Raw genomic sequence first — 27,506 nt, 5'->3', positions numbered from 1 at the left:
ATTCACCTCTGTCCCTTGACACATTCATTAAACATTTTTGTTGAATGAAAACGGTGCGCTAGCGTCGAAGGATACGATGAGCCGTTTCAGCCATTGGTGACGTAAAAGATGGTAACAAGTTAAAAATAGAATTTACGATAATCTTTTTGCCATAGTTCTAACATTATCTATGGCATGATTTGAAAATGTTAATATACTGTTGTTACAACTAAATTGCAATATTATTAGGCTTAGTAAGTTCAAGTAGTGTAGTATACAACCTACGTGATGTATGCATTTCTAAAATAAAACATAGGTTAAAAATTAAGTAGCTTGCAAAAAACACGCACGCCTTTCATGGCACTTATGCACTCTCCTAAAGATTTTACTAAATTACGTGTTTACATACAACGAGGGAAGATCTCGGGAAGTGCGCGGGCGCGGGAGGGGTATCACTTGAAACAAAAATAAAAAGCGATTCTATTTTGATTCAACTTGAAAGTCAAGTAGAACCGTATAAAGCAAGTAGCGTTAACATGTTTCAACTAAAGTACTATCCTAAAGCACTCTCCTAAACACTAAGATAATGTAAATCGGCCTTTAGAGAAAGAAGCAGGCGAGTCACTTAGATTATTAATCATAATTGTTTCAATTATCTAATAATAATACATCTCGCAATTAAACGTATGGTTTTCCTTAATAATTTCGTCTGTATGGCCCATCTTTATTCATTTGATTCATTAAGGCGTTCCCACGCACGTTGGCTATTGAACATAATTGGAACAAAGGTCTGACTCAGACCGACTCGCAACAATTGTTATGGAAAATGTTATCATTGATATAAAATAGGTATGATATTAAACATGTTTGCATATAGATAGATTTAGTTGGTCCGCAGTTTTTGCATATATTATTATTTGGATACCCTCATACTGTGTTATCGAAGCGATATTTTATAGGTTATATCTAATACTAAATATAATCGACCAGTTATTTTAGTTATTTCCCCTTTCAAGAATTAATGTATATAAATCTAGATAGAGTCTATTGAGTGCATCTGTTATTTTGAACGCCTATACAGTTATCGAAGAGATTTTTTATAGTTTACACAATAAAAAGTATATTTTGGTATAAATAAAGTGTAATAATTAGAGAAGATGTTGTTTAAAATTGTTAGTGAATATATCTATATAAATAAATATAATTGACCAGTTTTTTTTTCCCTTCAATATTAATCTATCTTCAAGAATCAATTGTTAAGTCGATTCCGGGCACTTTCCACACATCAATTGTATATTAAACTAGCTAGAGGCACACGTTAGCTAGTACGGTTAGGTAATGTGATAGTTGTAGAACAAACATCGTTGTTACAGGTCACAGATACATTCGAACCGTTACGCGAATAAACATACGGAATTGGGACACGATCTAGTCTTCATGTACGTTATAATACAAAGCATATTCATTACACAATTGTGCTGAAATTTGTCTCTTCCTGCCAAGTCTGCCACGGTTCTCATCACAAGACATTTTCTTTTGCGAACTAGCGAACTGTGGAATCGACTCCCGGTGGGGGGTTTTCCCTGGTAGATTCGACCTTCATTTGTTTAAACAGAGAGTTTTTTACGCCGGCTTTTTCTCTGGGCCTACACCCTCTGTCTTATTTGCAGTAGGGATGCCTACAAATTCAAATTTAATGACGTGGAATAAGTGATACATGTATCTTATGTTCCATAATAAACATAATTTTTTTTATTATTATTTTATAACAAAAGAGTGTACTCCTCCCTCAAAGGTCGGCACCCACTAAAACGCGTATCCATCAAGAGATTAAGTTAAAGCAGAAGAAGTCTGATTTTTGTAACAAAAGACCCAAAATATTAATTATCGTGCATATATTCTACATTTCGAGTGTTGTTTTGGTTGATACAAACTTTTTTTACAAATTTTCTTAACTTGTCTGAATCTACATACTTCCTAAGTATAGCTTTATGGTAACTTACAGCCATAGAGAACTCAGGAAAAGCGTCGGCCTTGAAACCTTAACAAATTGTTTCCTCGAACGTCAAATTGTCCAATTACAGTTGTAGCTGGAATTAAATAATGAATAAAATTGCGCTAATAATTGTCATGGCGACTCTCTTTTTATTCTTTCGAGAATTTTCTTCGTTAGATTGTAATAAAATTTCTCTAATAACGAATTGATTATATTTTATATTTATGTATTATTTCTTGATTGCATATAATTGTGAAAAATTACACGTTAAGACTATTTATCAACCAGAAATATAATATTGTCGCCGTATAAAAAAATACTTTTAAATCAAACTAGGAGTTTTGTAAAACATTCATAATTGTTGGCTATTGTGAAAAAGCAAAAATTACAGTCAGAATACAAATAAGTAACGTAAACCTGTACATCCACAGCAGTTGGTCACGACCTGCTATTAACCTAATTGTATGAGAATTACATTAAGTTGCACTCGTTGTGTGTCTCTGTGTGTTAATCCTTAGTGAAACACACCCATTCTGCATATGTAATCAATGTGAATAGGAGTATTCACATGAGAGATTGTAACTGCTAGATTTTGGAATCAACACAGATGTAACTATTAAACTACTATTATATTCTGGTCAATATATTCTTGAAGCCTTGTTGTATGTCCAAAAAAATATAAACGATTTTAAAACAAATGGTGTCTTTCACCAGTATAATACGCGAAATAGAACTAATTTGAGTGTACGACCAACCAGGCTCCAAAAGATAAACCACTCCTTATATGGAAATTGTATTCGTTTTTACAACAAACTCCCAAGCGAAATTAGAGAATTATCAGTAAATAAATTCAAAGCCCTCGTTAAACGAAAATTAATCAACACAGCTTTTTATAAATTTGAGGACTACTTAAATGATCCTAATCCTTGGGATTGATTTGCTCCAGTTCAAACAATTTGTATGACAATACTTGGCGATTAAAAAGAGTGGCCGAAAGTTTCTTGCCAGTTCTTCTTACCCGCTCTACGACCTTGACTTGTGAACTGGTAGTAAATGTAAATTTACGATTAATTTAACTTGACGATTCAAAAGTGTACTTGGTTACCCACTTGAATAAAGATATTTTGAGTTTGAGTTTGAAACAACTCTTCTGGACGATGGCTTCCTTATATTAACAAGATTTAAAAATTATTAAGTAATTTTACCCTCCATAATTAGCCGAATGAACAGGAAGTCTGTTCTGCGTGGCTTGTTAATTCTTGTCATAATGAATCCCGTACGCTAGTACAAATTATATTTTAGCTTACAGTTTAAAAACATCGAAGTCGACTTGAATACGTTGTTCTATCTATAAACAGTCAAACCTAACGTATGTTTCAATAATATCCCTTTATGTGATCGAAGTAAATAAGGAACCTCTTCTAACTTCTTTAATGCTATATGAAATAAGGTTCTTTAAATACACATTTTATAATTTAGGTTAAAAATGTATGTAACAGGAACAGACGCTCTGTCATTTATTATGTTTATAATGTAGGGATACGAAAATAACGTGGGGGCGCGCGTATGCGCAATGACAGGCAGTAGTAGGCAGTAACGTTCAGTCATGCTTTGACCGTTGAGTCGATATCATGTGAGACTGTATTTTACAATATTTATTTATTTTCAACTAAATATTAGATTAATTTTTACCCGGATCAAATTAAATTATAACATTCTTGGTAGGGTTTATCGTGAAAACTCTTTTTATTTTGTGGAAAACGTTTGACGCGCGAATAGTTTCTTACTCTGACGCAATTATCTATTGACTGGGTTAAACCCGAAGTTTAATGTTAATAAGTGTGAGAAACCAATACAATTGAGGATATATCCAAGTCGGTTGTTGTGAGGATGCTGTGCGCGACCAATGGTGCGGTCGCGGCAATGGACAGGGCGTATATGTCACTGCGTGCACGCAAACCGCAAGTTACAACAACGGTATGTTTACTTTTAGACTACATGAAAATTTCTGTAAATTTTCTCACCAGTTGTTATAGTCATTTTTTATTGTAGATTTACATCTAAAAAAACTACGCAATATGCTATAGAATTTGATAGCCGATTTCTCTTAGATCTTCACATAAATACCTTTTTGTTGCGTCTGATTGGATCTAGGGCGAAACAATTGGAAGCTTAATGAACGAGTATGAATTTTTGAGTAGGACGAAAAATTATTAACATGATTTACATCTAAAAAACTATTCAACAGCTATGGAATTTGATGGCCGATTTCTCTTAGACTTAAATACTTTCTTGTTGCGTCTGATTGGATCTAGGGCGAAACACTTTGGAGCTTAATGAAGGAGTATGAATTTTTGAGTAGGACTAAAAATTATAAACCAATTATTTTTATTATTACGTTCGTGGCTTATATGAGACATCATAAAGTATTAACTACTATATTAAAATATTTGCTGTACCTTTTTCGAGGTCCGTGTACCTACTGTGCACTCCTTAGGTTATTTACTTCACGTAAGCGTCACGTATGACTAATACAATGTGCATCATCAATACCGAGGTACCTCATTTCTGTTTTTTTTTTGTATCATTCTTTAATTTAACTGGACGTTCTTTTTTTGAATTTCTTTTACGTGAACACGATTTTTAATAGTTTTTAAAATAAACCGAAGGAGCAGGTAATTCGACGTATTTTCTTTATTTTTAACGGAAAGCGAACATTAAGCAAGAAACCACGCTGGTCGAGTCTCTTACGAAGCATTATATAAAGCGATAGTCGAGTTAAGTATAATAATGTAACCAATTCAGGTTTATGTCAATATGATTTGTCTTTTATGACAAATAAAAAAAATATTATAAACAAAAGACAAATCACATTGAATGGTTTTTGAATTTAAACAAAAGAGGACCTGCTCAAATAGAATGAATTGATAAAGACGCTTTCTATAAAATTTCTTGGTGTTGTGTTGTAAATAGTGTTATCATTAAATTTGTATGAAGGTTTTAGTTTTACGCTTAACCACCAGGGGCTCTGTAAAATTCTCTTACGTCCTCTACTAATAGAGGACGTAAGTGTCGGAGGTAAGAGATAAATTGTTGTACTTACGTCTACACCATGTATCCATTGAAGTTACCGCTTTCAAAAGTGATTAATTATCTGATACCATATCACACTGTATATAGTCGACGAGCGTAGATTTACGTAGGTATTGGCACGTGAGCATGATGAAGCGGTTATCAAATATTTACAATATTGAACTTGTTATTGTGCTATGAGATTTTGAACTCACTAACGGAAGTAGACATCGTATTTGAAGAATGACCAGCGCTGTGGAACAGTCTGTTCCTCAGCATAATGCTGATCCAGGGCCAAATACAGCCACTAGGGAATGCAATCCCGATCCCGCGGGATTCTGATCTCGCGAGATCCCGTGTAATTTTTCGGGATCAATCCCGAAGCATAATATGACGAGATCCCGTTCGAGATTGACGGGATTGGGAGATGCTTATTTAGTTAGTGCAGAACATACGTTGCGTTTCATTATTCGAAAGCTAGAAGACCTAGAAACTACTCTCTCAGAAAAGTTGGAGGCCAACTATTCGATAAAAATCCGAATAATTTTCAAGATGATTTGGAGCAATGGAAAGGCAATGAGACTTTCCAATATTGCCAAGCAAATATCTAAATCAAAGAAATCAAAAAATATAATCACTATTATAGAGATTAATAGAGAGTAGTAGGAACAAGTAGAAATTAATATATTATATATTATACTATTAAACGAAGATCACTTGCCACTTTCTATGATTTCAGAGAATTTAAATATGTACTGCTACGCAAACTAATAAATCACTTCAAGAGGAATTAGAAGAAACTCTCCGAGCGTCTAAAATTCCTTTTACTTTTAGACGCTAGCTTAGACAAATTAGAGTCAGTAATACAAAAATAAATGGATTTTTTTGTGTGTGGTGGAACAAGGGGGCGATTTTTTTAGTTTACATAATATAATTGCTTATTCACGCTGTTGCCAACCAGTGTTGAGTTGGAGAAAGCATTCTCAGCAGCAGGAAACATCGCAACGAACATTAGATGCCGGTTATCAGATAGCACTCTTGATACACTTTTTTTTAAGAAGTAACTTTCAAAATCTACTACTTTTTAATCTCCTTTAATTATATCTACATTTGTTTTGATTATGTTTATGTTCGTAAAACTGTTAATTATTAAGTTAGTACTTAAGGCCTTTGTTTTCTTTCAAATAATATTTTGTTTTAATTAACCTTATTATCACAAACAAGCAGTTTTCATCATATTCAGTCATGTAAAATTCATTTTTTTTTAAACATGACGAGATCCCGAAAATCTCGGGATCCCGCAGGATTGATATTTCTAATCCCGAGGGATCTCGAATTTACGATCTCGGTCGGGATTGCATTCCCTAACAGCCACAGCATACACGCATTACATACTTGAAACGAACGAACGGGAAAAGGGAAAAAATATTTTGTTATCTCTCATTATATATTTTTTTCTTTGATTATTGTTATGATGTGTGTGTGTTTTTGTTAGTAATAAATGTTATGTCTATGCCTTTTTGTCAAAGTCGTAACCATGGGGTAGATTCTTCGATGGTTATTTCGTGGGGAACCTAGTAAGACCATCAGTTTATTTATTTATTTCGTAGTCCTACGGCTTAAATTATATATAACTAATAACAATTTCACTAAAGATATAGCCACAGATGGAATACATAATATATGTAAAAGGTAACCCAACCAACCAACTTAGAAAGAAAAAAATAAATAAAAATGATTACATTTAACTATGTAATACCTAATTCGGCTGTTGTGTAATGGTATATTATGTATTTGCTAAGCTTTTTGAATTGTTAACTTGGTTTAGTCGGTCGTGAGTTGACGGCCATATAACCTCCGTTACGGGCTATTGTTTATAATTAAATTCGTGAAACGGAAACGTAACGTTTACGATCGTTTTACCCAATATTGTGTGCCTCGTGTTTGTGCTTACATTTTAATGGCTCACGATACAAGGCATCACTGTTTGGTTGAAAGCGCTCTTTTGTAATTTACTCGTAAATCTAAGTCTAGCTTTGAACTATATATTTAATAAGGAGCAATATTGGGAAGCATTTCGTTTTCTTTATACTCTGTCGTCGAATAGAATATAAAACTTTATTATATAATAAAAAAGGATGTTTAGTTAAAAGAGATTCCACCTTTTCCCTTACCACACATTAATTGTATATAAATTTAGATAGAGTCTGACAAATTTGAGTGCATCATGCTATCGAAGCGATGTTTTATAGTTTACATATTTAGGTAAAAAAGTGCACTAGCCCCCATACTAGGATTCCCGGTGTCGTGGGCAGCTAGTCTCTTTCTTTTGAAATATGAATGGTACTTGACATAATAATTTTTACATAACACTTACAATTGTATAATTAATATACTGTTGCACAATAGAATACTTTTCGTTTCAGCATAGGACAGCTTGAGAAGATGTTTAAGATTGTTAGTGAATGTACATATTTAGATTTGAATCGTTAGTTAATAATCGGATATCAATTTTTGTTTCTGTGTAAATCATTCAATGATCTCTGAAATCTGGTAGAATTTCGAAACGTTTGCATAAAAACACGTTAGTCTTAGTTTTTCTCTTAAGTTCAGTTTAGGTCGTGATCTCAGCTTGAACTCTTTTATAACTATAACAAAACTATAATCAACCTATCTCGTCAAAAACACACATAGATGATGGAATATTTTCGTCTTAATGATAACATCTAACTCGGCGTTAGTTGTATGTATTTTATTCAATAGAAGTGAATAAAGGCAGTTCATTGCATCCCTAACTTTGAAGAAGTTCCTTCTAGGTCTGGGACTCAAATTTGTGTATCTGTTCGTAATATTTTTTTCTAATAGACAAGTAGATGGCCTTCGACTTTTTGCGCTCACGATGTTTTTCTTCACCGTACGAGCGAATGTTAAATCCGAACATAGAATGTCCATTGTTGCACGGCTGGGGATCGAACCTACGACATAAGGGTTGAGAGTCGCACGCTGAATCCTTTAACACTGCTCAGCAATATATTTTCTTAATTCGGCATACCTGGATAGTTTGTGATAAGATGGATAATGAAAGTATTAGGAAAATACAGTTAATAATAATTGAAATATGTATCACAGTGACGTGTATAATATATATATATATTATCGCCTTAAGATAAGATGTCGAATGCGCTCAAGTGTATAGTAATAATTTTCTCTAGTGGTACGAAGTATGCCAAAACTGATAATCTATAGTTCGAACAGATAGCATACATGTCTGACACTTTTTTAAATTGTTTTACAATCATAAACACACTTATTTCGACCGCTTTCTATGTTTTTTTAAGAAGGCCTTTATATATTTAATTATGTATAGCGCATGCGTAGATGCATTCTAATTTTAAAATTGTTTACAGGTAATTTTTATTTTAAATAGTTACTATGTTTTTAGTATATCTTTTGCGATACCAAGTCCTATTTTTATGTGTACGATTAAGTCGTGACAACAGAGCAAGAAGGTGTGGTGATCGTCTTACACATATCTTTAAAATCCTGCTTGTCATGTCTTTATCAATGTAAGCTGTTCAAAACACCTTTACTTTGCACAGGCTATATTGCTTTTTTTAAAGATGCAACTAAATTTTTGTAAAAATCGGCGTTTTATCAATTCAGTACTACTATATAGAGGTAGGGGTCGTTGTATCAGGTGGCACCACACCTGCGCTTGACACGGCAGGTGAGCACCCTCCTAATATTCCGTGCTATTTAGACCTGTTTAAAAGTGTACAATGCTCCATAGTGCTTTCAAAGATTATTAGATTTGAATAGAACCTTCTAAACAGTACCTTCGTTAAAACGTTCCTTTGTCTTTACTTCCGGAATAAGGTTCTATATATAGTGTGGATTTTGCTTGGCAATTGCTTCAGTCTGTTTCTTCCGTCCGTGTTAGTGTAATGCGTGAATCATTTAACGTTAATCATTTTCTGATGTGATTACAAAGTGAGAATTTTAGTCCCAAAAATGTTATATACGTATTGTGCTAACTTGACAAATGATTGTTAATGTCTATTCATAGCGTTTTGCTATTTCCAGTGAAAATTGATACTGAATATGTCAAACATTGTTAAGTAAATATATTTAATTGAAAATTAGGTGCTCAAGATATCACTAACGCGAGTAATACTTCTTTACTGCGAATTTATTAAATTTTAATTTATAATATCAAATAGCAGTCGACATAATATAACAGTCTCTACGATCGCAAAGAATCACTCTAAACATCTGGAATAATGTCATATATTCGCGTTTATATGCGCTTTTTTAGATTCTTCATAGAATATCTTGTCGTATTATCCCCATTTACACAGTAAATTAAATAAAAAACCTTTTTATTCGCCTTTTAAAGGCAGCTTAAACATCCGCATCTTCATACGATCGTTATTTAGTTTTTGTGTGCTTTGTTTTCAGAAATCTATCTGTATAATATTTCATTTAGTTTGAATTGCTTTTGTGTTGTCTTTATCTGGTTGAATGGCGTTTTAACAAAAGATTTCAATACCTTTTAAACGTGAATAAATTATACCATTTGTCTGATATAAATAGTCGTTGTGAAGTATGTAGAGCATGTACGAATTATCGTTGTCACGAGACTGCGATAGAACGTAATAAACACGCGTTTTTGCTTAAAAAGATTCGGTTACTAATCGGATTTGCTGAGATGAATGTACAAAGGAACTTGCAGTACTCCTCTGTTAGCTTTGGCGACATAGATGGTCGTAATATCTTTCTTTACTTTTTTGTACAAAGCGGGGCAAACGGGCTGAGGCTCCTAATGTTGAGAGATACCGCCGCCCATAGAAATTCACATTGCGAGAGGGCTCGCAAGTGCGTTGACGGCCTTTTAAGAATGGGTACGCTGTTTTCTTGAAGGACACTAAATCGAATTAGTATTACTTATTATAGTAGAAGAAATAATAAATAAGTTTTAAACGCATTTATTGTCTTACTCTGCTAAATATAACATTAAGATCGAGACGGTTAGTTGATCCAGGAAGTTTCTAGTAATTAGGGGAATCAAAGACACAACGACTTCCTGTATTCCAGATAAAAAATATCTTTACATATACTTACATATTTAAATTTTTAATTCTAAATTGACCTGCGCCTCGTGAACATATTTCTCCCACACTATCTGTGCACATTGTATATTCACTGTAAGTATAACTTAATATTGTTTTTCTACTAAAGTTACAAAGATATATGTGGATTATGCGTTTTGGGTTATTTTGGTTATATCTCTGGCTTAGAGCACTGTCTAGATAAAGTTTTGTCATGATAGGTATACATTTAAATACAGACAATAAATGACACTGACAATTTTGTGTCATTAAAAATAGATTTCGCGCGGAAAAAAATAACCATTGTAAACAACCTCATTCGTGCCTAAATTTTTTTAAAGATTTACCAAACGGGTGATATGTCTTGCCTTTTCTATAACAATTTCAATGAATCGTAGCAACGTAGTCGATTCTATAATTGTTCGTTATTAAGACACACTATGTTTTTTCATTACTAAACTATTAAAAATACTAGGTCTTGACACTATGTGTGTTATACTCACATATGCATGAAGACTTACTTTTTATATAAAACCCACCTCTATGGACAAAGGCAAAAGTTGTATTGATGCCTCTTACCTTACATCCATAAAAATAAATTGGAAAATATGTTGCTACGGTCAAAAGTTCAAAACTCGAAGACAGCTGGACCAATTCGGGTATTTGTTTTTTATTCCTTGAACACAGGAAGATTTTTGTGGCGAGAGAAATTGCACAGAAAACCCTAAAAAACAGTTTTTATTCCGGAAAAGCGTACAGTGTACTACGTACATATAAGCTACTAAAAACGTAGGCTGAGTAGAAAATTATATTAAGGCGAAACGGACTTCGCGAGGGCAGCTATATATATTTTTAAATATTTTTTGTTAAAATATCTGCGTTATTTATGACTTGATACCGTTGTTCCTGTGAAATCAAACAGTGTCTTGCGACAAATGTATGCAAGAATGCATCTTTTATCTTGTTTGTCGATCTTATCCATGTCACTGACCGCTTTCAATTCATCTTTCAAACCAACAATGCCTATTTGTGCTCCTAATTGCTTGTGTACGGTTAGAAATACTCTACAGGAAGCGGAACTGCTACAATATTTCGTGATTTATTCATCAATGGTTTGGGTTAAGGGAATGTTATCAGAATACATTATATTCATATTTGGTTATAAATTTAGATAATCATCTAAAACCACCTATAGCAATAACTACGTAAATTCGTTACGATTTTTTTTATTTGTCATTGTACAACACAATATAACAAAAAATACGCGCGTGTGTACGCGCGTAAGAAGTTATACTTCTTTGGCATTATTAAAAATAGATTTTGATTGCATGCAAATAATTAATTACAATTAAATAATCAAAGACTGGAAAAGGAGTCATTATATTCAATAAAGTTCAGCTTACATTTGAAAAATTAAATAAATAAATATTTATTATTATTCTCTTAAATTAAGTGTAACATAAATTCTATTATTATTCGAATGTTGTTTTTAAATTATATCCAATGCCGTAGCATCTTCCGTGGGCAACTTCATTCTGTTAATTTTGTGTCACGGTGTGCGCGTATCGTAAAATTTCACTCTCATCAATTTTTCATAACGCGCCTAAAGAATTATAACTTCAAAAAACGTGTGTGTAGTTATGTACAAGCGTTTGAAGTTACACTTCTTTAGCGTAACGGGATTAAAATCTTTTCAAAAAATGTATTCTACGTTTGTAGAAAAAACTACACTAACAATAGAAAAAAGGTATTTAATATATTGAAAGTTTTATTATAACGCATTATCTAGTTAAATAAAGTTTATTTAAATATAGCAAAATAAAATGTTGACTATAGCTAACTTCAGGGTGTCGGATTTTGTGTAACTTGCGTACAACGATTTTTATATGGAAAACTAAACGAAAACATAACTTTCAAATGTACACTATTATATAAACAGAACATTTAGCGGTTGAATTGCGTTATTTACACTTTACGAGAAGAATAGAACGTACCTTGTCTAATTGATATTAGGTACGATTAGGTACAAATATCGTTTGATATTGTGTAGCTGATAAGAGTATCACGAAGACTTGCACTATTAACTTCTTGCAATAACAGGTGTCCTTAATTAACACTAGTCGTATTCAGCGTAACAATAGAAACATGACTTGTGTTGTAAAGTGCCATTGAGCATATTAGGGAGCCATTGACGTCAATAGGACAGTGTTCTCTAGCTGTTCGGAGTCACGTATAATTGTTAAAAGCTATGGGTACTAAGATATTTTTTTTTAATTGGATAATTCACACCAATAGACCTAGTCCCATGCGAAGCTGGTGAAGCTTGTGTTATGGGTACTAGGCAACCGATATACATACATATTATAGATAGATAGACATATAAATACATATTTAAACACCCAAGACCTAAGCACAACACCAAATGCTCATCACATCTATGTTTGTCTCAGCCGGGGATCGAACCCGGGACCCATGGATTCCCAGTCAGGGGTAACCACTAGACCAATGAGCCGTACTAAGATATTCTAAGACTTTGATAATAATTAAAAAATAATAATGATAATTGCGTAGAAGTCGGTATTTTTAAATATTATTTACTGTATTTTTCTTTTACTGTATATTTTAAAGTTGTTAGTTTTTCTTCTATTTTCTTGACCTCGGATGAATCTGGTCACACACAACACAGGAATGTCCTACTGTGATCAGAGACTGTCAAACAATGTAATAAGGTTAATTATTTATTTCCGTCAACATAATTTTTGTTTCGGTCAGTACGCATAGAAACTTTAAAGGAAGGCAGATCGCTGGAAAATATTTGCTTCATTGGATTGCTAACAACATTATATGCAGTAAGAAATTTCAATGTTTAAAGTTTCCAAATTAGAAAGTTATTTTGCTTCACTTTAAATACAAATTTTGATATAAATGGGATATTGGAAAACATAAACATTCATTATTAATTTCAGTAAAACAGAAATTATTTATTTCCAAAAAGTTAAGTCAAAGGTTCTGTACTTTTGCTAATAATATAACTGAAAATACATAATCATTAGTTATTTATAGTCCATAAAACGTAATATTTATGTAACAAATGTACATACATATTAAATTATTTCCTTTTCCTCTTATCCAAATGTCCTTGGTTCGCCCTATTATTCCGTTAATATATAAATAATGTATGTTCTCATCGTGATTTACAAATTCACATGTAAACTCTATGTCATAATTTACATTGTTAAAGGATTATTATTAGCCGTTCAATTGAATTTTGCGATAACAGATGCAGTTTTATGTCTCAATAGTATATATTAAATCTCAATATGCCAATATCGGCCGAATGTCCGCTACTACTTAGTACCTATTTGAAGTCCTTACATTTTCTATCGAATTAGTGTTGAGTTGCTGTAATGGTATAAAATAATGTTAATAAATAATTTGCAATTTGCATTTTACCTAATCAAAGTATAAGTTTGGTGAAAATCAACTTAGAACTTTATATTCGTACGTACCATCGTCACTCATGTTTGATAAATTCTTTTGTAAATATTGTTTCAGTTCGAGGATAATTGTGTCCTGAATAGATAGTTCGGTTATTGACTTGGTTATAGTGTCGTAATACTTAGTGCACACGAGTATTTAGAATATGTTAAAGCAAAGTACACAAAATTACTTAGAGAGTAAAAACATAACAGTTCATTTATACTTCAAAAGGTAAAAATATTTTTTTTATGTCGGTAGGGTCACTTTTAAATAAAAGTTTTGCCGGCGTTTTAGGTAGTGGTATGCTCTTCTCTTAAAGGTCCCTTCTTGAACTTATTACCATTAATATCTTACATATGTGTATAAAAATTATATATTTTCCAATTTACATTACTGTCTAGTTAGATCCAATGTTAGTAGACTCGCTGTCCAATGCAAGGTTCCATCTTTCATAGTTTTTAGTAACTGCTAGTTTAATTTAGCAAACCCGCTATTGTGTATTCTCACCATTAAGGCGTTAAGTGGATGTTCATCTCGAATCGTGACACGAAATTTAGTTTAATTCTCGAGGACATCCTAATTTATCACGTTGTTCGACCGGAGATCGGCTGGATTTAACACAATCCATTCCCGATTTGTTCTTGTAGCTGTTTTTTTCTTAAATTTCAAATTTGTATTGTTAATATCTCAGATGTAGGATGTATTACCAATTGTTACCATTCCTGTACTATAAGATGTCACCCACGGAGTTGATTGATACATTGAAAATCAAAACATTGTCGTCAATCGTTACTCAAAACGCTTTTTATAATCGAATCATGAATTCTAAGTGAATACTTGGCTGATATCAAATACACATGATAAATAAAATAGAACCTCTTTTGTGTCGAGACTATTATTTTTCACCTAAGGAATAAAAAATGCTTTCTTATAAAAACATACTTAAATGTTATTTTGTCTTTTTCACCTGCAGAAAAAAAAGTCTTTAGTCCGACAATTTCAAATACACAATAAAATTTGAAAAAAAATCTTTACCTTAGTATATTGAAATGGTGATTGTGGCAAAAAATTTAATAGATCGGCCTTGTACAAGTTCATCATACACATGTAATTAACAATCAATTAGTTAACATATAAAGTAATCTAATAGATATGTGCCAATATTTATCAAAGTAATAACTTGTTACAACAATTATAATGAGTTATGTAATTTATTACACATTAATATCTCATATTATATTGATGTTTATTTTGTCGTAGTGTATGCTTTCGTTAATAAGCTGAGCGATTTTTATCCTAATAATAAGTTACTTTCACAAATATTAAAATTTAATATTAAAAAAAACGGCACCGAATGGCGGACGACAGAACCCCAAGGTCCTTACTCAACTCACAATCTGGCGGCAAGGTAAAAACCCGGTATTCCGAGGCTGCGTTGGTGGGTTGAAGTTGTCAAGGACCTCGAAACAATAGGGGTTCCAACTTGGACACAAGAAGCACTTAATAGATTGCGATGGCGAAATATACTTGAGTAGGCTAAGGCCAACAAGGGGCTGTACAGCCATCGGTGTTGATGATGATATTGAGAAAAAATTCGACTTAAAACCACAGTAGTTATGTCTAGAAACATCGTAAATCGAAACGACAGCCATATTGTTTTACAAAGACAACAGTCGAACAAAGAGTATTCCTTTTTTAAACCGGTATCAGTATATCCTTCATATTTAGTAAGTTTTCTATTTAATTTATAAATGGCAGCAGCCTCATAGAAATGATAGCTATTTAGATACTGACCCTTCTTTCTCTTTTCACCATTTGACAAAGAGACGAAAATTTTAATTTAAAAGAGTGCAATTACATTGATTGTTTTTACGAAGGGGCTTAAACTACTATTAAGATTCTGGATATAAAGTATATACCCGACGCTGTCACTAAATCCTAGCTCTTAGCATACCGGTTTTTTAATTATATAAACGTTGTCATTTGAGCTACTATGTGGGCGCTTATCAATTACTATCGGATTATATGTGGTCATTTGATTATGAATACATTACATATTTTCTTATATATATATTTTTTATTTCTGTTTACAAGAGATACTTTGGCATAAGTCAGGGATATTTTAAAGACTACTTATATTTGATGGTCCGGCGGGATACACGGGAAGCTAGCTGCGCCAATTATCCGTTAATATTCCACTTACCCCCCTTCCTATTAATACGTTTCACCTTAACAATTTCTTCGCAGGAAACTGCTCCAGAGTTATCCTTGTATTGATTTGTAGGTCCTGGTCGCATCTGATAGCTGTGACACAGGACATTCTAGAGTAAGGTTTTCTTGGACTTTGGAGTCACACATGCGGCAGATCTTTTTGTAAAATGATAAAGATAGTCGGCAAAAGCTCCATGTCCTGTCCGAATATGTACCGTGGGGGGGAAAGGTTCAGTACCTTTAAACTTTGAGTCGCTTATGGGCGTTTTTAATTTAATTTTTTTTTGGTAAATTGCAGTAAAGAATTGTTCATCCCACACATTTATAGTCTTGTCTAGTCTAGTCTTGTAGATATTCTCTTATTTAGATAGCAGTTAACCATGTGGTTCGCAACGTTGATGATGATGATGATAATATACGATTAGTTAGAGTTAAGACATTGGAAAACGTGTTACTGACTTTAAAATTATTTTAACGCTGTAACACTTTATATGTCTATTGAAATGTATATGTATCAATCCTATTACAAACAGATTGTAATTACTATTATGGTAATCTGCATTGTCTACCTATAAGATTGATATCGGTTTGAATTATCCGAAAATGCGTCACAGATTCGGTTCCATTGTACTCCATATTGGAACCAATTCAGTCACCAAACATAAAAGGTTATCCTAGATTGCATTGAATGCATTGGCACCATTATACGGTCTAGAAAGTTTCCCAATGGCATTTGGAGTTTTATTATTATTTGAAATGTCCAGGTCCTTTGATAATTTTCATCATGATTCTTAAATCTTACAATTTAAAAATATTTCAATATTTATCCGTGTTCAAATCTTCACAATTTTGCAAAGGAATTTTTATAGCAGTTTCAATAAAATTGCTAAACATTCACTGATATCAAGAGCACGAAGTGTTAGTTATTTAAAGATATATTGATTATCTAAACATTCGGAATGGAAGTGGTTACAGTATATCGATGTAATTATGATAGCACACGTCTACATGTTTGTTAAGATGATACGAGAAACGGCAAGTGGAAAACTAAATTCGCTTGATTCAGTCCGTCGCTGACCGGCGAAGGTAGTGCACGTATGATCTTTAAATACAACGTGAATAACATTTAATAAACGACTTTATCGTGATGTAAATGAAGTTTGAGTGAAGTGTGTTTTGGATTTTATACAATGGCTCGTCTAGCTACCAGTGCCGTTCAGCTCTGCCAGAGGCTTCAAGAGCTGAATCCTCAGAAGTTTCTTCTGCTTGGAAAACAGGTGCGGTATTGGTTTTAAAGTGTACTTTAATTAATAGCTTTGTTGGAGATTTATCATTTAAAAAATGTGTCAGCGTCTTTTATATTTTATTTAATAACTTGAATAAAAATAATAATGTTGATAATTTTAATGTTCTTTCTCAAGTCTCCGCTTTTAAACACTTTTAAACAAAGAAGCAAAAGAAATAATGTTTTATCGTGCGATAAAAGTTATGGTCGCCATATAATAATTCCGGTCGTATTTGACGTTATTGTTTCCGAATCATTACTTATCGGCTTGTACAGTCTTTCTTTTATTTTAACTGAATAGATTTTATTTTAAACTTTTTTTAAGGAGACTAATTTGGTAATAGTGTGATTTGTTATTTTACGAGATGAAAGAGTGGCGGGGAGAGTTTCTTACTTGTTCTTAGCCCGCTATTATCTAGTATTATATAAATCAAGGGGATTTAAGAACGGAAATGTAAAATATTTTCATATTAAATGAACTTGGATATGATTATTCTACTAGTACTAGGACCCTTTAATTATTATATCCGTAAATTGGAGCAACTGCAACTAACTAAAGAATTGCTTCAATATAACCCTTTAAGCAAAACATTTTATATTTGTTTGGAACTGAGCTAAAGTTCTTTGAAGAATTCCTTTTTGGCAATTTAAGCTCTTTGATAGCATTGTCATTATTACTCTGATACGCTTGAAATTTACTGTGTACTGATATTTTGATTTATTACTATTTAAGGAACTATAGTTGTGGTTTTATAGTCACGTAACTAACATTCAATCCTTTAATCCAATATTGTAATTGGTATTTCTTGTTTTTTGCGAGGTAAGCTCGTGGTCTGTATTATTAGTGATAGACATAACACACCTATTTAAGGTTCATGTAGTATAGGAATTAATAAATAAGACCGAAATTCTTGCATTAAATCAATACTTCTATTAAATAATTTTTCGATAGTAATTAACATTTTTGGACGATGTGCATGCAGTAAGATTTTCTTTAAGACGCCTGCTAATTTAAAATATAAAATTTATTCATAAATTGTTTATCTTTAAGAATTTTCAAAGGAATTAAGTACCGCGTACATTGGATTGCGGTTTTATTTCCATAGAGATTAGATTCAATGAAATTTTGGCAATTTATTTTTAAATTCCGTAATAAAAAGATCAGTGCATGGAATCATGTATTTATCGAATGTTTTTGATATTTGGAGTTAAAAGATTTATTACCTCTATTTATATTTATCGTGATAATTCGTCCTTTATTTTTTTATAGAATTGGGTTTATGTTGGACTGTGCCCGTAATTTCGCGTAGTTTTAGCATTCTTCTTCTTCTTCCTATTCGGTGCACTCTTGACAGAGCGGTCGTGATCGCTAGGAAGTAGTTGTAGTAGTAGGGGCAGATGTGATGCGTTTTACGACATTTTGCCATCGTCGCCTATCAGTGGTCATCCTGTTGCATTGATTGACAGAGTCTCCTACGGCCGACTTAATTTGGTCAGTCCAACGCGTAGGTGACCTTCCGCGCGGTCTAGTGCCTTCCACCTTCCCCTGGACGACAAGGCGTTCAATGGACTGATCACCACGCCGAGATACGTGACCGAAGAATGTAAGGATGCGAGATTGTACTGTTGAAAACAGACGCTGCTTAATACCGAGTTCTTGAAGTATCGAGACGTTTGTACGAAACTCGGTCCACGAAACCCCAAGCATTCTCCTCCAGCACCACATTTCCAGAGCGTCTATTTTCTGCTTTTCCACATCTCGCAAGGTCCACGTTTCAGCTGCGTACAGAAATATGGGGAATATAAGTGTCTTCACGAGCCTGGTCTTCGTGGCTTTTGTTATATTCCTGTTTCTCCATATTTTTTTCATCTTGTCCATCGCCGTTCTTGTGATGCCCATACGTCGTTTGACCTCATCGATGCATCCGCCATGGCTTGAAATCTGAGCCCCAAGATAAACATAAGATTGGACCACGTTGCATTTCGCGATTTGAGTAACTTGAGGCGAATTATTTCTGGCACGGTCAACAATCATCACCTTGGTTTTGCTGCGATTTATCTTTAGTCCAAACTCATGGCTCACTCGTTCCATCCTTGACAGAAGCTCTTCCAAGTGTTGCGAACTGGATGCAAGCAAAGTGGTATCATCCGCGTAACGCAGGTTCGCAATTCTGTATCCACCAATTGTTACACCGTCTGTCCAGTCTTCCAAAGTGATGCGCATTATTAGCTCCGTGTACACGTTGAATAAGAGCGGTGATATTATGCAACCCTGGCGTACTCCAGCACTAGGATGGAAATCACCTGATAGGACATCATCTGTGCGTACTGAAGCTGTGCCTTCTTCATAAAGCCGTCTCAAAAGGTGCACAAGATGTTTTGGTGTACCCATGTCTAGCAGAGTCTTCCACAGCACCGGCCATCTCACAGAGTCGAATGCTTTTGAGAAATCAACAAAGCAAATGAACACGGGCTTATTAAATTCTCTTGACTTCTCTATGATCTGGCGTAAAATAAGAATTTGTTCCCGAGTGCCTTTCCCCTTGACAAAACCGGCCTGTTCCGGAGCGATCTCCTTAGAGAGGTAGGCTTTCAGGCGCTCGTTGAGAATATGTAACAATATTTTGCTAGCGTGTGGTATCAGAGCAATGAGGCGGTAATTGTTACATTTCTTCGTTGAGCCCTTCTTATGCAGGGGTGTGAATATAGTGTGTGTCCATTCTGAAGGCCAAACTCCTGTCTGCCACACCTTATTGCAGATGAGATGAAACATCTGGTCGCCACGTTCTCCTAAGGCTTTAATTGTCTCTATAGGAATTGCATCTCTGCCAGTTGCTTTTTTGCTTTTCAGGTGTTTTATGGCAGTTCTTACTTCGGACAAAAGGATGTCTGGTTCCAAATTCTCTGGCTCTGGTTCTGTGCTTATAGACAGTCGCGACTGCGGATCCAGGAACAATGACTGGCAATAGCTCCTCCACGTTTCAGAGATCTGTTCGAGTTCTGTTACCACTTCATTTTTGTCGTTCTCGATAGCCCAGGTTTTAGCAGGTAGAGATTTAGTAATTAGACGAATTTTGTGGTAAAGGTCTCTAGACTCGTGCTTCATAGCATGTTTTTCAAGTTCGTCACAAATGCTATGAAGGTGGGAATTATGGTCTCGCCTGCAGCAGGCTTGGATGTTAGCAGACAGCCGATTCAGTTCTCTTATGTCTGCTCCTGCGGCTTTCTTAAAGCGCCTCTCTTCTATAAGGGCAAGGGTACTGTCCGTCATCCAGTGTTGACGTTTGCGCGTTTCTGATCCCGGACTAGACTCCGTGACTGCATTTTGGATGAGTTCTTTAGCCTTATTCCATAGCGTGTCTGGTGTAGCTTCGGTGTGGTTTACAACTGTCCAATCTGTCCAACTCCGCTCAATGGCTGTGGTGAATTTCTCGTTATCTGCTACTTCAATCCGTCTTGTCTTCTTGGAGGATCGAGCGGCTTTGAGCTTCAACCTCATCTTTGCGATAACGACTTCGTGATCGGAACCACAATCAGCCCCAGGAAGCGTGTGGGCATTAAGAATAGAGGTGCGCCAACGTGATCTTATCAGTATGTAGTCGATCTGATTTTTGGTTCTACCTCCAGGTGACGTCCAGGTGAACAGTCTACGGGGATGGTGTTGGAATAGACTGTTCACCACTACCATGTTGTTCTCGTCTGCAAACTGCATGAGTCTTTCACCTCTTTCGTTACGTACCCCAAGTCCGAAGTTTCCCACTGATTTGCTGTACTGGGCAGAGTTTGCGCCAATTTTTGCGTTGAAATCACCCATTATTATAAGTAACTCTCTATTAGGGATTTTGGCAATTGTTGCTTGTAAATCTTGGTAAAAACTCTCCAGTACGAGGGGTAGAGCTTCACTAGTGGGGGCATATGCCTGTATTAGGTTCAAGTTTACAGGTGACGCTTTGAGCTTCATAGACATAATGCGGTCGCTAACTGCCTCATACCCTATCACACTGTTATTCTGATGCTTAGGAATTAGAATCGCTACTCCGTTTTGGCTACTGTCATCGCTACTGGAAAAGTAAACAGCATGGGCGTCGGTAAAGAAGTGCCCGTTGCTTCTCCAGTGCGTTTCTGTTAGACCGCAAATGGATAAACCACATCTGGTGACTTCCCTCTCCACGATATTAAGTTTACCGGGCTTTAGCAACCCGCGAACATTCCACGTGCCTATCTTCTGGATTTTTCGTAACTTGACGGAGTTTCCAGTAGCATTATTTCCACGTGGAGCCTGGTCTCTTACTCCAACATGGCCGGTAGTCCACTTCCCACCGCTCGCCCCGGACGCGGCGCGGCGCCGCTGGCTAGGCGGTTCGCATGGCAGTCGTGATTCTTTTGTGTCCACTTCCATAACGATTTTCTCGGGAGATTAGCTGCAGTGGTTTCCCGTTGCCTTCTGCACCAGTTCTTTTAGGGGTTATTTGAACCCCAAGGCCGCTGTAGCCTCTTCTGACCTCTGGTCAGGTATGTGGTTATACCGCCACTGCTCGGTCGCCATTGCCTCGTCTGTTATCTAGCAGGGGGACCACGGTATAGGAATACCGCCGCGGATGATGTGTTGTCCGCGCGTGCAGGTGAGGTTGACAGTTGGGGCCGGAAAGATGTTAAATCCGTTCTCCCCCATTACCCCCCATTAGTTTTAGCATACATTTGTCTTAATTAATTAGGAGTAAAGCTTATTGGCTTAGGCTAGTGAGTATAAATAATCAGTTATGTACACAAAAATTTATATATTGAGGATGGTAAAAATCGGCTTTTATGTATTTTGTTACTATTATTGCTAAAACATTATAACACTAAGGGAACAGAATCACCAAAAAAACACTACAGTGGTTAACCTTGGTACCTGCAGAATTATGGTGAAAATATGTTACTGTTAATAGTCGGTGCAAAAATAATAATTTAAAAAAATAATAATGTAACAACTGCTGATTATAGACCATCATCAAATTCTTTATTTTATTTTCAGGACCTGAAGTTCAATGAACTTAGATATCATTTCGATTTTGTCATTCGTTATAAAACAGATCGACATAAACCTATACTTTGTTATATATGGTTGTTTTTGTTAATTTTAGAAGTTTTAGAAAAAAAATAAACAAAAGTTGAATATTTGTTTATAACAAATTGGTAAGTTAATAAACAATAGAATTGTTGATTAAAAAAATTTTTTTTCTGTTACTTTATAGAAGACTGTCAATTATGATTTTTAGGAAAAAAAAATTTCTTAACTAATTATTTAAACAATAGAAAATTAAAAAAAAAACGATTATAAACAATTAAAAATTGTTATTAAGGAAAAAAATTTTTTTTTTAAATCATAAAATTTTTAATGTAATAAAGTTGTGTTAAATTTTTTTTTTTAAATATTGATTTAATCAATTTGTTTAAAAAAAATTTATCAACAAATGGCGGGAATTTTTTTTTTTGCAAATCAATAAATATCTTGTATTAATAAAAAAACGATTATATGATGATTTAGAAAAAAAAAAAATTTTTTTTAACATCATTACATGGATTTTTAAGTTTTTGTTTAAGTAAAAAAATTTTTATAAACAAAGTATAAATATTTTTTTAACTTTTATGGCACGATCTTGTTAAGTATGTATGTAAGAAAGGCTCTACGAAGCGAAATATTTTTACGACCATTATTTAAACATTTTTTTTCACTTACAATTAAGACGGTCGTTCGAGAAAATTTCGTTAGTTAACAATTATTTAACTTGTTGAAAAATTAACTTTAAGTAAAATTTTCAACGGGAATAAATTAATTATAGTGTTCAGAACACACCATAATTTTTTCAAATTTAAAAAAAAATATTCAATACCTTAAATAAATTAATTAATGTGCCGTAGTCGCTTTTGACGCCACGCGCGAATCCTAAAAATGTCAACCGCAGACCTATTTTCAGCGTTAAATTAACATTATAAATAATGGAGATAGAGTTCTGGGAGTCAGGAGTTTTTTATTAGAAATTTCCTCCTCTTTCAGAATCTTTATTTGAAATTTCTTAAATATTAATAGTTTATTAAATATTGGCAAAAAACTAAATGCCATTATTTTTTCATCTTTAATGGTCTATAACTTTTGCAATTTTTTATGTGCTAATACACTGAGCTGATCCAATGAGCTATCGCACATAATTTTAAGAGTAGTATCTCTATTTTGTTCCATTTTCAACTTGTCGACTAGACTATCTTACTAAAATGTCGATGTGTAAACAGACGCAGGAAATTATCGCCTAGCGATAAATCACTGGCGAAAATTGTTGATATCTTATAAATATTTAAAATTAAATTTAAAAAAAAAATGTATTGAATTTTCTTTGTTTCTTGTTATGGCCCATTATGTCTTCTTCAGTAACATTTGGCCGAAAAGATAAAAAGAGAATATATATATTATTATACCCTGACATTCATTATCGATAACCTAAGTTACATATACAATAGTTGGCACCATACAATAAACATTGGTTAGAATTAAGCGGTTAAATCCGCATCGCACTAAATACAATCAAATAGAAAGCTCTAAGTGTTTACCAAGCACACAAGAGTGTCGTGATAAGGCAATGCGTGTGGGCGATTTATTGCTTAGCGTGTCCCTAATTAGCTTTTCCATGAAACGAAAAGGGCTTACAGATTAGCTTACTCTATACAAAGTAGAATGTTGTCTATGCCGTAAATACCATGACCACAAGAAGGTTTTATTCTACTTGGAATAATCCTTAAAATAGTGCACGTTGTATAATGTTTACGGGAGCTTAAAGCTAAGAGAGGGAAGAAGTAGTTTGGAAAGAGCGTTCTAGTTCTCAAGTGGAATCGCTTTTCAGATAACCTGATAAAAGAAAAATCTCGTATATTTAGTATTCATACATGGATTGCATATTGACCTCTGTTTATTCGGTGTATCCATACGAGCTAAGTAAAAATAGAAGAGATTTGAATAGTCGATGTAATCTCTTCCGATATCGCGTTGACGTAATGAGATTTTTATGCCGTAACAGGCTACTATCATTATTTATTTTGTCGCATTGGCACTGCAAATACAATTTGCCTTTTATTTTTAAAAATAATTTGTCAAAGCACTATCAAATCTATTACTACAGTATATAAACTTAATCCTAACGACAAATATTATCTACGGGCTGACGTATGTAATTAATGCTAATCGTCTATATACGTAAAACGCTGACGTCACACGTCAATAGATCAATGGATAGATAAAGTTAAACCAATTCGTGTACCGTGAACGTTGACGTTGACACCAATGTCATGGAGTAGTAAGTGATAAACTTTGCAAGTGCTTAACTAATAGGGTAATGAAGATTTCGACTCTGAATCTTACTCATAGAGTGATATTCAAAAGGTGATACTGAAGGGCTAACGGAAGTTTAAAAATCCTTTGGGAAAGATTATAGTAGTAATGCTGAGGAAATTTTGAAGCAAAACTTGGCGGAAATAGAAAATAGGTTTTCACCTGGAAAGAAATGCGTCGCCCATTTGTATCGGACCAATCGATTATGACGTATCTACACGCCCAGGTTGTTTGGGCTAGTGTTGTTTCGAGAGGGAAAAAGCGTGATATTCAGAAATGAAAGTTATCACTCCCGTATGACAAATTTAAAGCTTTTGTAATACGGTAGTCAGACTTAGCGGTAAGTCTCGATTCTCAATCTTACCCTTATAGTCTTGACAGTCATGGGAAGTTGAGTCTCCGCTCTAGTAAGGTTTATTATGGCTGTACTGTTTACTAATAGTTACGAGGAGTGCAACATGTCACAAGCTTTTGTTGATTTTTTTTCATACGTTTGTGTTGAACGCAATTAATTTCAAGTCATTTTAAGGTAGGTAATCCCTAAGAGATTTCTGAGCTAAAGATAATTTTGTAAACATGAGGTGAGCCAATTTTAATATACAAATATTGCTGGGTAAATACATTTATTATATCATAAATCATCTGATATGGTTATTATTACAAAACTATTTAGCGTTATGTTGGTACAAAGTACGTACTAGGTATATTAAAAACAAGTACTCTAACAGTTTTTGTCCAATGCGGCATAGTTTATGATCCATTGTATTCGTAAAGCCTCACGAAATGTTAATTCTTTAGTTAATTAAAATGTAGCGCATAGTACAATGGTCTTCCGAACGTGAGATTGGAATTATAGATAATGTTATTTTGTATGGAATAACAGGGATTTTTTGTTATTAAAAACGTTATATATATTAAAGAGATTTTTTTAATAAAATCCTGCAAAAACTCAAAAAAAACAGTCTCTTTATATAACATTTTGCTTTTTTTGTTCTTTTTAAACAAATTCCCATACATAACTTCTTGATTACTTTTGCTTACGTTGTGGCATGTCTGGCTGCGAAACATTTTACTGATATCCTTTAACGTTTAACCAAAATGTCGCCAAATATTTGCACAAATGTTTTATATACTAACGTCAATAAATAGCATTTAATATAAATAATATTCTGCTTGCTCAAGTGTTTATTTGGCACATGCCACGAGTTATGTTTAACGTATATTTTTAATGCTTCCACATAGCAACGGATGTCTGCCAGTTAAACGATATATTTCAGTATCCTATCTGAAATTAGATACGATGTTACAAGTACTTTATAAATTAAGGTATTTTTTAATTTCCGTTCAATAAATAGCTTTAAAATAGTACACAAAAACAGTGACTGTTTAGTGTGGTGATTAGTGGACACTTTATTATGTTAAATATAAGTTTTAGTAAATTAGGTTACATTTAAATTAATTATTAGTCTTAAGTTAGGCTAAATCGTAATAAATGTTAATTTGACTTTGTGCAGACATTTTATCAAGAAAAAATAGCTGTATATAAAAGTCAAACACAAAAATCATTTATTCATATAAGTAACACAATTTATACTTATGAACGTCAAAAAAGAAATATACATTAAATGCTTGTAATTTTACATTTACTGCCAGTTCTCAAATCAAGGGCGTAGAACGGAAGAGAAGAACTGGCAATAATAGCCTCACATAAGAATCAGATACGTTTTGAACTCTTGAACCCGAATTCAATCTGATAAAATTCAAAAGGCATAAAATTACTATGTTATAAAACTGAAAGATGGCGTGCAGCGGTCAGATACCGTAATTGGTTGGCCATTGTTGCCGTGGGAAGCTCCATCTCACCATGTTCAGTCGCCCATTGCTACCTTAGGTGCTGTGTTCTCTTTAAAATAACATTACCGTAGAGTGACAATTACAGCGTGATCCTTAGTGCAATAGAGATCGATTTTATTATATTTCTATTGTCTTTTGTCTTGGGTCAGTGATTGCCCGTGGAACGGATAGAAAATATTTGGGTATGTATTTATTTTAATACTTAATTCATATTGTCGTTTACAAGGTACTTTGTACAATAAACCAAATAAATAATTAATAATAATCATTTATCTAAAAGCAGATATTAATTATGTCTCCTTAGAGATAAAGACTAACACTTTAATCGTATATTGAATTAATACAACTTAGATAAATAAGATTATATCATTATAATTTTTTTTAAGCATATATTTATTATAATGTCCGCATTCATAATAGTAACGCTCTTTCATGACGGTGGTACCCATAGAGTATACCGTAAGGTTACCCATGTTTATTCTCAACGTTAAAAAGAAATTAACGTCATAGCCTACTATATCCTACATAGTCTGTGGTAGGATATTGATAGAAAGTTATAAATTTTAGTGATAGATTATAGATTGCCAATAGCATGTAATCGATGTTACTGTGGTACTCCAGTTTTTATAGTGTTTAATGTCTAGACGTTTGTATAATTTTAGATTCGGTTAGGTGTTCAAGATATTTATACATTTCGAATCTTAGAACGTTTTAAGGTATAGATTAAATATGGAATTTCAAGTTTGTTTTGCATTTGTATAATTTTAATCTAATTCATGTAAGCATATTCCCTTCAAAAACGACAGAAAAAAAGAGTAATTTCATCGTAATTGTTTTATTGTAAAAATAAACGCGTTACGAACGCAGGATTATTTTAGTTTAATCATAATTAAACTTTTACGTCTGTTATCCTAAGGAATAGTTTTATTAACTGATGTGACTAAATACCGCTTTCTTAAATCTAATAGAAACCGGCTCTTAAATATTTATTATCAGTTTGGCGTTGTGACATGTGCCTTCCTGTTGCTTACATCGCATACGCATAACGTGAAGTGAAAGTGGTTTATGTTTCCATAGAATATTTATAGTAAACCTCATCACAGATAGTGTACGTGAATATTTATAGCAGTCCTATGCTTAAACATTGTCAACTCACAC

The 27,506-nt window shown here is 33.7% G+C and overlaps 1 protein-coding gene across 3 annotated transcripts in view; it reads left to right on the top strand.

Annotated features, from left to right (window-relative positions):
* The window catches only part of LOC125053773 (regulator of G-protein signaling loco), a 55,219-nt gene that overhangs the window by 10,706 nt on the left and 17,007 nt on the right, over positions 1–27,506 (top strand). The window contains exon 1 of one of the 3 annotated variants that reach the window (XM_047655321.1): positions 3,686–3,952. The exons of 1 other annotated variant lie outside the window; for it this stretch is intronic. In XM_047655321.1, coding sequence (XP_047511277.1) covers positions 3,866–3,952 — 87 coding nt within the window. In that variant the 5' untranslated portion in view covers positions 3,686–3,865. Of the gene's footprint in view, positions 1–3,685; positions 3,953–16,911; positions 17,124–27,506 lie in introns of those variants that run through there. One more of the 3 variants, XM_047655322.1, reaches the window with a different exon arrangement.

This window comes from Pieris napi, chromosome 11 (assembly GCF_905475465.1).
Source record: "Pieris napi chromosome 11, ilPieNapi1.2, whole genome shotgun sequence".
Classification (NCBI taxonomy): Eukaryota; Metazoa; Arthropoda; class Insecta; order Lepidoptera; family Pieridae; genus Pieris; species Pieris napi.
The sequence above is the reverse complement of the archived record's forward strand: the minus strand, read 5'-3'. Positions and strand labels throughout refer to the sequence as shown.